This window comes from Hylobates moloch, unplaced genomic scaffold (assembly GCF_009828535.3).
Source record: "Hylobates moloch isolate HMO894 unplaced genomic scaffold, HMol_V3 SCAFFOLD_36, whole genome shotgun sequence".
In the NCBI taxonomy this organism is placed as follows: domain Eukaryota; kingdom Metazoa; phylum Chordata; class Mammalia; order Primates; family Hylobatidae; genus Hylobates; species Hylobates moloch.
The window spans coordinates 1,872,753-1,886,803 of NW_026652311.1; the positions used below are offsets into that span (position 1 = coordinate 1,872,753).

General features: G+C 33.0%; 1 protein-coding gene and 1 long non-coding RNA gene across 8 annotated transcripts in view; one reads left to right on the forward strand and one right to left on the reverse strand.

Moving 5' to 3' along the window:
* Window positions 1-14,051, forward strand: part of LOC131382514 (uncharacterized) — a 71,653-nt gene that overhangs the window by 25,933 nt on the left and 31,669 nt on the right. The gene's annotated exons all lie outside the window — the stretch shown is intronic.
* LOC116463421 (serine/Arginine-related protein 53) overlaps window positions 1-14,051 on the reverse strand; it is a 453,415-nt gene that overhangs the window by 15,605 nt on the left and 423,759 nt on the right. For 4 of the 5 annotated variants that reach the window (XM_058434631.1, XM_058434633.1, XM_058434630.1 and 1 more), the window contains 3 exons: window positions 8,037-8,143; window positions 1,739-1,891; window positions 2-1,036 (listed from right to left, as the gene is read on the reverse strand). In XM_058434631.1, coding sequence (XP_058290614.1) covers window positions 944-1,036; window positions 1,739-1,891; window positions 8,037-8,143 — 353 coding nt within the window. In that variant the 3' untranslated portion in view covers window positions 2-943. Of the gene's footprint in view, window position 1; window positions 1,037-1,738; window positions 1,892-8,036; window positions 8,144-14,051 lie in introns of those variants that run through there. The other variant, XR_009212055.1, reaches the window with a different exon arrangement.

Consider the following 14,051-nt stretch of genomic DNA (forward strand, 5'->3'; position numbering starts at 1 on the left):
AAAAAAAAAAAAAAAAAAAAAAAAAAAAAATAGAAACAGGAAATATTCATGTCAGCTGTTAAAAACCAGTTTTGTAAAGCAAGGCCTAAAGGTCCTATCTCTGGCATGTTTAGTATGGAACATATAGTTGATTGTCATTCAGCTACTAGAGAAAGATATTCTACAATGGCAGATAGCCTTATCAAAACAATTAGCTGGCTTTCTCCACAGGGAATAGCAGTGAGTTAAGTAAGACTGAAGTGAGAGCTCTTATTGGTTTTCTCAGAAATGATTTCTCTATCATAGGTATTTGGCCAGTTGGTTAGGTCTAGCATGAACATGTGATTTCTAAAACAATGAGCTGAGATCTGCTAACATGTTGCAAAGGAGCATCTAGCAGAAGCTGATCTCTAAGCAACATCATCAATTTATTTAAGTTTCAAAAATTTTTTTTCCATAAATATGTTCTTTAACATGCACATTCTGCTTACATTGTTCAGGGTGCTTTTTATTGTGCCTAAAAATTTGCAATACGGTGAAATAAAATATTTAAAAATGATTGAATACCACATGGAAGATGAAATCTCATACTTACAGCATGTAATTCAATTCTCATATATGCATAATTAATCAAAATTGTGTCTTTAAATGACATCTTGACATTTTTTGAATTGCACTAAGAAACACTACTGTGTACCATTCATTTTAACAGACTTATTTATGATTAGCTTTATTAACAGTATAACATTTTCATGCAATCTTAAATTTTATGTTTTAATTTTCAGTGTTTGATTTAATTCAAATTAACAAATATTCAAGCCTACGTGAGAGACAAATGAAATGAGACTACCTTTATATATAATCAGCAAAATTCTTTTTAAGAGTAAAAAGTTGATGTTGGGATTTAAAAACCTAAATTTCCAATGTTACTGCTGACAATCCAATCCAACTATACGTATATTACTTAGGCCACAGGACTGCCCATTAGTCTTTCTTGTCGGAGAGCAATTAACCTCTTGAACCATTTTTCCTCAGCATCAGCTTTCTCGATAAATAACTGAAATAAGAAAAGAAAAAGAAAAAATGTTACTGTCTCCCAATAACTTGAATTTGACCTAATATGACAGAACTCACCTTTGTAGAATATATCTGTCAACACAAGATTTGGATACTGTTTAACTCTTGATGACCTCTTAATTGATGACTATCTATTTGGAATTAGTAATGCTCAGAAATTCTTGGAGTAAAAGAACTACTAGTATCAACATCATTGGTTAGCAATTTTGTACCTTATATTTGTGAAGTTTATTTCCTACAACTTTTCCAAAACAGCAGAATTACAACATTTCATAGAAGACAGCAAAGTATGATGTTAGTGATGTGCTCACAGATAATGAACAAAGTAGAGCTAAGTTAGAAATGGAACTTTTACTGCTAGATTTTTAAACAAACACTTCTCATGGTGCTGATCAATTCAGCTAAAAAAAAAAAAAAAAAGGAAAAAATGCTTCTCTTTGTCTATTTTTCTTAACCATAGACAGAATACATCTACAGGTTAGGCAACATGAGTTGGGCCCTACTGTATCCAAATATAGATAACAGTTATAAAGGACTGGGGGCCAGATGCCTATTTTTAGCAAGGAAATATGAACCTGTTTCCTCCAATGGTCTCCTTGGTGTTAGCACAAAAGGATAACAGTTTGAAATAATTTCAGTAAATTAGACTGCAACTGACATTCTTAAAGTTTAAGGATATTACATTTGGATGGGCCAGGGAATTGTCATCTTGGTACTTGATAGCAGTAGGGATGCTGCTAGGATCTATTTCTTTTTCAGTACTAGGTGGATCGGCAACTGCTGATGCTGGTCCTGATGTTGAAGTTGCCTGTTTCACTTCACTAGGTTCCACTGACTGAAAGAAACAATACATATTAATTTCAACACAATACACAATTAGAGTTTCACTTCAATAATATTTCTGATTTTGAATAACAACTGTTCAATTAGTCTCCTTCGGGATGATACCCATCTCCAAAAAGGCCCTACTTTTTGTATTTGTTTGTTTTAGAAATAGTTATTTTATTTTTATATTTGTTTTAGGAACAACTGTATTTAGGAATACAGTTATAGATACATAGAAGTAGAATATAGGAATAACTATATTGTATTTGTTTTAGGAATAACAAATACAAAAATGCTGAGAAAATGTTAATCATTTCTAATGATAAGCATATTTTTCTTAAGAAATTGGTACTTATGTGCCTATACTATTGAAATATACATATATTTCATATATCTAAATTCTATTAATCAAAACAAGCTTACAACAAATATCCAACATTTAGTTGGCCACTTCAGGTATGAAAAGTAAATTCAAAGGTTATCTTTAAAAAAAATAGCCGTATTGAGTTATAGAATTCATATACCATACAATTTACCCTTTTAAAGTACATAATTCAATGGCTCTTAGCATATCCATGGAGTTGTGCAATTATTACCAGAATCAACTTTAGAACATTTTCATCATCCCCCACAAAACCTCATACCATTAGCAATCATTCCCCATTTCTTCCAACCTTTCCATCCTAGGTAACAATTAATCTTCTTTCTCTATGGATTTGCCTATTCTAGACATTTCAGATAAAAGGAATCATACAATATGTGGTCTTTCATGACTGGTTCTTTCACTTAGCATAATTTTTTTTTTTTTTTGAGACAGAGTCTTGCTCTGTCACCCAGGCGGGAGTGCAGTGGCGCGATCTTGGCTCACTGCAATCTCTACCTCCCAGGTTCAAGTGATTCTCCTGCCTCAGCCTCCCGAGTATCTGGGATTACAGGTGCACACCACCACGCACACTTGACTAATTTTTGTATTTTTAGTAGAGACAGGGTCTTGCCATGTTGGCCAGGGTGATCTTGAACTCCTGTCCTCAAGTGATCCGCCCACCTTGGCCTCCCATAGTGCTAGGATTACAGGCGTGAGCCACCGTGCCCAGCTGCATAATGTTTTTAAGGTTCATCCATGTTGCACCATGTATCAGTACTTCATTATTCTTTATTGCTAAATAATGTCCCATTGTATGGATCTACCACATTTTATTTATCCATTCATCAGTTGATGAACTCAAAGGTTGTCTCGGAGCTACTTAAAATATTAAAATATATATATAAAAGTTTGAAAAAAAGGTACGATGTATCTTTGGCAAACAATAAAACTCTAGGATTTCTTATACCATCATGCAAACCATACACTCCCAATTCATTCCACCTTTACTGAGTATTCACCAGGTGCCTTACACTGTACCAAGTGCTGGGGATACAACTAATAAAACGTTGTTTCTGCCTTGAAGGAGCCAGCAGAGTAGTGCTTACTTAGTTACATTTCAATAGCTTCTTCCCTAAGAAAGAAGGCCAGGGAGTGACTGATTAGCAGCAAGGTTACAGGGATAATATGAAATGGATTAGATGAGAAGCTGAAATTAAAAAGTAAAATTAAATAAAAACAGGATGAATAGGAGATTAATTCTGTTATGTAGCCTTTTTTATACCGATTTGTTCCACACCTATTGTTTTTCAATTTCCATTTATTTTAACTTATCTACTTCTGAACATTTCACTTCTCTGAACAAAGCCAAAAACAGATGTCACTAAGAAAAATATACAGAGGATAAAATATGCATGAATTAAACTGTTCTTAGGTTAATTTGTTTTAGAGTTGGAGATCCATTTATTTAACCAGTATTTATTGAGCACTACTAATTGCTAAGCACTGGGTACACAGGCAGAATCAAATAGATACAGTCCCTGTCCCAAGTGGCAATTATATGTTGCTAATGGAGTTGACAGACAAATAAATTCCAAAGTAATGCGTAATCACAAATTGTAGTATGTGCTATAAGGGAATATACAAGGTGCTGACAAAGAATGATGGAGATCAGGAAGGGAAAAACATCTACTTTAGGTTGGGTGGTTAGGGATGGCTTCTCTAGGAGGTGAAATTTAAGCCCTGAAGACTTAGAAGGAGCCAGGCATGTGAAGAGGAAGAACAGTTCTCTGGCCAGAGGGAAAAGACAAATATTCTGAGAGAGAACAGCTTGGCGTCTTTGAAGATCAGAAAAAAGGCCAGAGGGGCTGGTGTATAGTGAGCAAAAGAGACAGTGAGACAACTGCAGGCCAGAACTTGGGGTATTTCTTCCTTAACCCAGCCACATCACCACTCTGCACGGGTATCACTTCCCAGCACCATAGCAGGAAAGTGCCCTCAGACAGAAAGTTGAGTAACTGTGGGGCTCACCTTTTATTTCCCTTCTCCAAAGGATCACCCTCCTGAGCTCCCTATTGTTGCATTCCTAAAAATAATGCCTTACACATCTTGTCAAGTTCTATAGCTGTTTATGGTGGGAGGGCAAATTTGGTACCAGTTATTCTGTAATGGTCAGATGGTCACTAAAGTCTAATTATTCTTGAAAAATATTGTTTTGGCTGCTGAATGGGTCCTGGACTAGAAAAATGCAAAAGGAAAATCAGGAAGAACAACCAGAGGGCTACTATAAAAGTTAAATAATGAGATGATGATTTGGATTTAAATGGTGGCTGTGGATTGCTGAGAGGAGACAAGTTCTGAGATATTTTGGGGATGATGATATCAAGATCCACTTTTTTTTTTTAAGGCATGTATTTTATTCAATTAAAATACTCTAATTTTTAATTTTTATTCTAATGGAAGCTGATCAGCATTCATAGGAAAGATTTATTCCCTCATGGACAAAAGGGCTAGATATCTGAGGGATAGGTATCTGGGCAATCATGTATGTTTAGGAATTCTTACAAAGTAAGAGAAATCTATTCTATAAATTATTTTCAAATGTTAAGATGCTTATGACTACTAAATCTAACAATTAATGATGCCAATGTTAATGATAATATTAACTTTTATAGACATTTAAATAAATATTTATTCAATTTGTTTTGGCAGCTTTATTCTTATATTTTGGAGCCAGTGATTTTTTTTGCCAAGTCTCAAACATTTGTATGTCTCCAATACACTGTGCCTAGATGGTTTGTGGCCCTAAGTGATATTATACTGACCCTTTATAAAACTGAGAACATTTAAAAAGCCCAATATTCTGCACAAGGGCAAGTGGGAAATACGCTAATCCAAGAGGTTCAAGACATTGATTTTTGGTAGTCTATACTGCCTTACAGAGACTGTAAGAGCATATCATTCTGTATATCTTAGCCATTGCGTGACAGGGCTTAGCTAGGAGACACTTTTCACGTTAAACTGCCTTAAAAATATGTGCAGTGCTATTATTCTAATTGTCAAAGATGTGGATACCACCTCTTCAGGTAGCAGAGATAAGATTCTACCATATAAACCAAGCAATCTCATCTTGTTTTTACCTACACAGTACATTAATGATTTCTTTGAGAAGTACTTACACAAAATAGAAGGTGAAGCTCTCAGAGGTTAGATCAGAGCATAGAAGTTACTGTTTAATAACGGGCAATTAAAAATTTGTAGCGAGAACCACTAATTGCTTCTTTATTTAAGTGAGAAAAACTGTAAGATAAGATTTTCCCTTGACTATAAAACAAAACCTCAAAATGGCTACTATCAAATATATGGCTTTGAGTAGCGCTGCCACCTGGTGGTTTAGTTTGTAAAAAGTAGTTCTAAAATCTACTTCCAAGTAGGCCAAAAGACCATGCTGCATAGGGTTATTTACCCTTCTTTTGAACACAGGTGGGTATCTGCCAGATGCAACAACATTAGGGTTGAATAACTCATACTAAGTTTGAAAACAAGCTGCATCTTGGTTCCTCAATGATATATCAGGGACTATCAGATTCCCTATTTACTCAGACAAAAGAAATACGATTTCAGAGAGTTAAACTAGTTAAATCAATATGTGTTGCAGGAGACACAATGTCTGGCATGTCACTGGTAATAGCCACTTTTCTGGTAAAAGCTCCCTAGCTTAATTAGTGGAATTAACACAGCTAAACAAAGGCTGTACCAACTGAAGGGGTGGCCAGCATACAAAAGCCTTTTTTTAGGGATACAAACTTTATATCAAAGCGTACAAAACTGTCCAGGAGAAAAATATGTTGAAACTAGGATCATGGGTAATTCAGTCCTCAAGAGAGTTCATCCTTGCTATGCATCAGGGATAGTCCATCATATCTTTCCATGATCTGGATAAAAGGGTCCACAAAATAATTTACCTCCTTTTGCTAAGTAATCTCCTCATACATAATTCAGCTTCTTGGGCATCCTGAATCCTTGCCTTATATTGCAGATACAGACATTTTAGAATCTAAGAAGGGATATCACTTTCTAAAGTAATAAACTGTCCCTTTGTTCTATATTTCAGTCAAGTGTGAATTTATTCATTGTTAGACTATCACTGATCTTCTGATCATTCTGAAGTGTAGTGACTAATAAAAGTCCAGTAAGACTTCAGACTATTGTATATTCACCAAGATAAATGCCACCTTATGAAGCTTTATAGCATATTCTCCTGTAAGCACCACTTCCTACCTTTCAATGCATGCTTTCTTGGAGGCACTGAATTGAAAATAAGTCTAAAGGGAAAAATTAACAATTAGTACCAAATGAGAAAAAGTTTAGTAGAAAACCCAGTGTATTGACTGTGGAAGAATAAGCATTTCCACAGAATGAAAATGCTAGTTTATCATAAGAGAGTCCAATAAAAACTGGGATGTCAGGGTAAACTTCACAAACAAATATTAGGAAAGCAAGTTTTAAAATAAATCATAGTAATTCCATTAGGATATATGAATGGCCTGATAATATTTAAGAATAAGATAAAATAGGCAACTACATTTATGAATGTCTATTTCACAGCCCCATTTTTTAGGAGTTGTGGTGGCAAACTACCAAAAGTTCAAAGGAAATCAACAAAATGGCAATGCAAGGACCACAGATTATCCAGGGCTATCTGGTCCTATGCCTAACATGTAGTATATGCTCAATATATCTCTCCTGAATAAATTATTTAAAAAAGTATATGGTAATTGAAAAGACTTTAATCTCACTAATAACAAAAGAAGTGCTAATGGAAACAGGCCAATTTTTACCTATTAGGTCAGTAAACATGACAAACCTGATAGGATTTGGTGTTAACCAAGATATCTGTGGGAGGCAGATATCTCTTTGAACTTTTGGGTGGAATTTGAATTGGTAGAATATTTTCAGAGGGTGACTTGGAAACATGTATTAAAACAATGTTAACCTTTAACAAGTAATTCCATCTTAAAATTTTATTTAAAAAGATAATAAACATGTACTTAAAATCTCTGAAGTTAAAACTACTTATTTGATATCAGAGGAAAAATAACCATCAGGAGACATCAACAGGATATTATATAGCCATTAATACAATTTATGGATGTAGAATATTTTAGAGTGTTAATTACAACCATATTTTCATTATATGAATGTTATTAAAGAATACATGTATTTCCTAGAATGCCTTTTCCTACTATAGAAACCTAATTCCTAAAAGCAGTCCTACTAATGAATGAAAGAATAAAATATTCAATGGAAGTAAAATGTCAATCAAAGCTCCTTTACCACAGCCAAATAAGTGATAATCATCTGGGCAAAGAATGAAGATATATGTGACAATATGGGTATTAGTTTTTATTATTAAAGCCCTTTTCTAACTTTTCTCTAGCAATGTCAATTCAAAAAGTAGATGTACACATTTGAAAAGAAAACCGTGTATGTTAAGAAATGTGCATTACTGTTATAGAACTATCTTGTTGACATATTACTTTGTCTTCTTGGTGAATTTAAAAATAAAAATGACATCAGACATATTTTAAAGTATTTTTTATACAAATTAAACTTGCATTAAAGTGATTAAGTGAGTCTCCCTGATTTCTTGTCTCTCTCTCAGCAACATGGCTGACCCTCTCTTCCTTCACTTCATCTATTAGAAGAAACACATTTAAGTAATATCCATTAATAAAGCATCCCTTCAGATAGAATCCAAAGGTTTACTCATAATGGGTGGATAAAAACTTACCTTTTTGACTTCTTTACTTGATCTGAATGTCTGCTGAACAAAAGAATCACTTTCAATAGCTTCAATTTCTTTTACTCTTTTTACTTGTTCTACCAGTGTGGCTTGGTCTGAAAAAGAGGGTATAATGTCAGTGTATTTTGGTATACGCATGTTAATAACACTACACCTAAGCAATGTTCTTTCTATGAAGAAATTTTACTACTTATGAAATTTAATTGGATAAAAAGACATTATAAATTAAGCTATACCAAGAAACTCTTTTGTTCTGAGATCCACAAATATAACATTTCTATGAACTAAGACTCATACTCAAAACCTAAAACACTGCTAAGAAGGCACTGCTATAATGATGTCAGCTAATCCGGTGGGAGGGCTTTTTCTTAAACTTTAACATTTTATCATGGAAATACATATAAAAGGAATAAGGGCACAGTGAATCCACCTGTACTCAATGCTTAGCTTCTATAACTATTAACTTTCTGTTATTCTTATTCAATCTATCTATCTATATCCACCTCAATTTTTTGGGGTGGATCTGATATATTTAAAAATAAATCCCAGGCATCATACCATTTTATCCTTAAATATTTTAGTAGGCATCTCTGACAGATAAGAACTTAAATAAGACAAACAATAACTTGACAATATAATTTTCACAACTAAAAATATTATCAGTAATTCCTTAATTTGATTACATATGTAAATATTCCATATTTAATTTTCACTGATTGTAAAAAAGTCTTTTTATAGTTGGTTTGAAATAGGATCCAAACAAGGCCCGCACATTGTACCGGGTTGGTAAGTACCTTAAGTCTCTATCACTTAGAGTCCGTGGCCTTTCCCTTTCATTGCCATTTATTTACTGAAGAATCTGAATCACGTATCTTGTAAAATTTCTAGATTCTGGATCTGGCTGATTTTATTCTCATGATATTATTTAACATGTTCCTCTATTTCCCATGTTTTGTGTAAACCACTAGTGAAACATATAGGCTTAATTACATTAAGGTTCAATTTCTTTTGGTGAAGAGTATGTCATAGGTGACGCTGTGTCATTCCTATTACATCGTATCAGGATGCACGTTTCCTATTTTTAGTGGTTAAGATTGATCAGTGGGGACAAGGTGAGTCATTCTGATCCCTTAGAAAGTTCTCCATCAATCTCTCACTTAGCAAATTAGCAACATTGTTTGTTGCTTTGAGCCATTATTTCATCAGAGGTTGTAAAATGGTGATACTCTATCATTCTTCCTGCATTTATTAGCTCTGATTCTTCCATAATGAAGAATATTTCCTCATTAACTATTCAGTGACTGTGAAATACAGCCTATATAGAAAAGTCACAATAAATGTTCGATTCTTTCTTTTTATTTATCAATTTTGGTCCAAAGGTGACCAAAGATGATCATTATGAGTTCATGAATATTTGTTTATTTAATGTACTTCAGTCCATGGTAGTCATTTTCTGATTTTGATGTTTCAGTTGCTTCATTTTTGGGTAGTGGGATCCTCTTGAAGTTGATTGCTATATCCTTTCAATATAATCCCCAGTAGTTATGGCTTAATAAGAGTTGTAGGATCATCCTGAACAGTTTCTGTCTCAGACCTGAAATTAGCCATTTCTCCAAAGAACTCAGGCTCTTTATAATGGAGAATAATAGTTATAGACAACAATCTGGGTACTAGGGGTATTCACTGGTACTGAATTGTCAATGCTTCTGAACCTCTTCAGTACATGAGATACGAAGTACATACTTTTAGAAGGAAACAGTTAATATGAGTTCATGCTGATACTACCAACCAAATTAAACATATTAGGATTTTGAAAGTCTTTTATATTTGTGTATCTTTTTTCTTACTCTAAAAATCTTAGGCTCTAATGATATGATCAAAAGTATTTGTTTTTCTTAATATGTGTATGTACTAATTTCAAAATAACAGGACAAACATTACCATTAATAACAAGATGTATTAGCACAGTTTAAAATTTTGTTATGGTCTTTGACCTTAGGATTTATTCTACTGCCGAAATGCTAAAATACTATGCTCTAAAGTCATGAAATAATTCTCTGCATAATTATGCTATCAATTTCATATACAATTAGGTTTACTTGTTTCAGTTAGGTCTTGCTTTGTGATTAATATTCATTTTTTAGTTGCAAAAAATATTTACATGATTCTAAGGTCAAAATTTAAAACATCATTCACAAGTCTAGAATGTCCCTAGTTCTCACTCCAATCTAGAGGTAACCATTTTTACTAAGTTTGTGTTTACCCCTCCATTGTTTATTTTTGAAAATAAAGTATATTCTTTTCTTGCTTACATAAAATTAGCATACTATGCACTACTATGTATCTTACCTTTTTCACTTAATATTTCTTCACTCTCACTCCATAGCAGCTAAGAGAGTTCTGCATTCTATTTTATAATTGCATAGTATTCTATTTTATAGTTTGATGATAGGTTTTTCCACTAATGGCCTATGCATGGTCAGTTGTTTCTAGTCTTCTGCTTTCACAGTTACAGCTTTAATAAATAGCCACATGCATGTGTAATTTCATATTTTTGTATTTTCATATTTTTATATTTCAGTTTTTTCACATGCTAGCTGGGCAGAAAAAATGTAACATAATGACTTACACCCTTGCTGTTTAAATTCATTTTAAGCTGATATGAAGACATAGTTGAATTAGGAGTGATTGTATACTCAGCGAAGGCACTTAAAAATTTTGGGATTTAGGGTTCATGGATAATAGTCACATTAACTTAACAATAGTAATAAGTGGTTTGACACGAAGGTGGAGTTTTTTTGCAGCAAACTAATTTTTATAGCAGCTTTATCCTTGAAAGGTTTAATGTTGTTATAGAGATAAATATAAAGAGTATTAAAGGAAATTTGGTTTCATACATTCAATAAAAATATTATCTGACAAAATCTTTGTCTCAATTTTTGACCAATCACAATTTATAATGATATAGTGTGGTGCAAGTTCTAGTCTATTTATGGGAAAGATGGCTCTTACGAAGATGTGTCCCTGATAGCTGAAACCAGTCTTTTCTCTTGTGAGAAATAATCACACGAGAATGAAATGCTTGGAAGTAGCAGCCACCATAGCCAATACTCCCACCTTTGGCAGAATGTATCTTTCCACATAATAAAACCAAGCACTGTCAGAGTGCCATGTAAGAGTAAATAGTCCCACACGCTTTATACAATGAAAGCTCCTCTAGATTTTAATTATGCAATGTACTAATTGAGCATGTGAAACAAGAGAAGATTCTTTGCCCAGCTAATTTATTAATATTAACACATCCCATACAAGCAGATAAGTTTTTTATTAATTACATATATAATAATGTTAATATGGCAAAGGAAAGTCATAATGGGTACTAGTCTGTGTAATCCAACTTTAAGGTCAATATGAAAACTACGTTTGTCTGTATAGGTCTTAGTTAATTTCACTAGAATTATTTCACGGTCACTAATTCCCAACCAAAAGACATTATTTCTGACTTCAGGATGATGTCTCATATGAATAAAATGTCGGACCTCTTGAATTTTTTCTCTATTTGGAATTGCAAAGGACATCATTAGTATTGAATGTCAGAGGTGACCTCACAAACAGTACTTGATGTCTAAAGCTTGCAGTGTTTGTAGCTTTAAATTTGGACATACAACCAGCTCCTAATACAAATAGAAGTGTTATCATAGAGGCTTGTCAAAACCAATGCTTAACAAAATAGCATTGGAAAAATTATAAAGGAAAGGAGAAAGATTACAGAAAAACAACATTGTCTTTGTGCTTCTTTAAAGATCACTTCAGAACTAACAAAGTGACAGAGCAGATAGGAGAAAGCCAGTTTGCCTTACTCACAATATGAAAATACACCAACATAGCTTTTTTGTTTCAATGTGGGAATCATTTTACTGGTTGTAAACGCATGTTAAATTAAAATTTGAAAGATTCATGGGAGATTTACATTTTCGGCTTTACAGTACCTCAGCTCTATCCTCTATGAAAATAGACATAAAAATGTTTTAAATTGCTTCTTACTCAAAATTCTAATGTCAATGACCACAAATGTATGTCTTGAGTATAACCCTGTCATTTTGGGAAGCAGAATAAAACACATCAATAATATATATTACGTTGTTTTAAATTCAGTTGCTTAAGTTATTCATGTCAATTTGTCATTTAACAATTTTGTGCCAATTTTAAGATTGGGAAAATGTGATTTAAAATGAGTTATAGTTTATATGTGCTGCATAAATGCCCAACACACACAGTATCTTGTATTCATTAGCCATGAAGTAAAATTAAAGACAAGTAACAAAGTAACTGGGAGAATTAAGATAGGATGTTTTAAAACATTTACATGGTAAACACAAAGGAAATATAACATTAGTACTTGATGATTTTTTAATAAACATATTATTGGTAAATAAAATAACTTCCATATGTTGTCTGCTAGATGTTAATGGAAGGGATATATACTTCACAGAAAAATAAAAAATAATAGACTCAGAAAGCCAAGTCATTACAGACCACAACAATCAATACTTAAAGTATAGAAAATCATTTTCCTTTTGTGATGAAAAATTAAAAAAAATTGTATTAGGTACTGTTGATGTTTATAGTATAAAAATTAGGCTCTCCTGCTTCTTCAAGTTATATTTGACAATCAATTTCACATTTTATAACACAGAGTTTTAAAATACCAAATGTTATACAAATTTTAAAATTAGTAAATAAAGATGACAAGGTCCATATCAATCTTTCATTTGAAAAGAAAATTTTAGTCTTTTCATACTGCATTTGCAGATTACAAACATAAACTGATCTCCTCTAATAGCAATGCCAGGCTGATAACTGCAGATGGCACTATTGCCCCAGATGTGATCATGACAAGTAACAACCAGCAACTTCAACTGGCTCCTTTTAAATATTAATATTTTATGAATTTTCCCAAAGGTAAGATGCATTTTATGTTACAAAAAATTTGGGTCAGTTGGCCCCACAGTTACTGAGTTACTTATGTTACTATTCCAGGAAAAAAAAATATACTAAGAGTATTGCTACAAATACATAAATAATACAAAAGATTATCTTATTTTCATATTAAATTAGCTCAAATTTTAGTCAAGAATAAAAACATTAAAAAAATTCCTTATGTTACAAGACATATAACAAAAAACTTTGAAATGTAAAGTATTTTTCAGTGCTTTACAAGAACAACAAAAAAGCAAACAACAATATGTTTGTATGGTAAAGCTGGGTATTCAATAAAATTTGTGAACAAATAAAACATCTCATAAAGCTTAATTGGAATTCTAAAGTTTTAAATTTCTCATGAACACAGGTTTCAAATAAGTGAGCACATCCAATTGTTTTCCCTTTCAAAACAGTACATTTTAAATGTTTCTTTTAAAACACATAGAAGGCAAGCATTATAAATCTATCCAACTCCAACAATTGTTCATGAGACCAATATCACCAAGAACAAATTTCCAGAACTGATATACACAAATAATTTAAAAGATGAGAAAACTTCTTAAGTGGAATAGGACTTTTCTATTAGTCTTCTGGAAGCTTATGCTACAGGACCATGTTACATATGCCGACGAGGCTCCTGAAGTGTCTCTGAAAGCAACTCCACTCTGGATGGGATCCAAGACAAACTCACCTCAAACTGCTTACTATATCAGATTAAGTAATAGGAATAATGTTAATGTGACTGTACCAATGAAGAAGAATTTCTGTTAAATATTTTAATAAGTGAAAGTGAACTGGGCATCAGGCTAGGCTTTATTAAAAACAAAATCCACACTGAATGTCTCATTCAACTCTTCTCACCTGGAATGCTCTCACCTTCTCTTAATCCTCCCTGTCATTTAAGGCCATGCCTGATGTCCACCTTGTGATGATGCCACCCCTTGCCACCTGTGAGTAAAAGGGCCTCTTGCATAATTCATTTGGCTTTTAGCATATGCTGCCTTGCAAATCTCTTCTTGA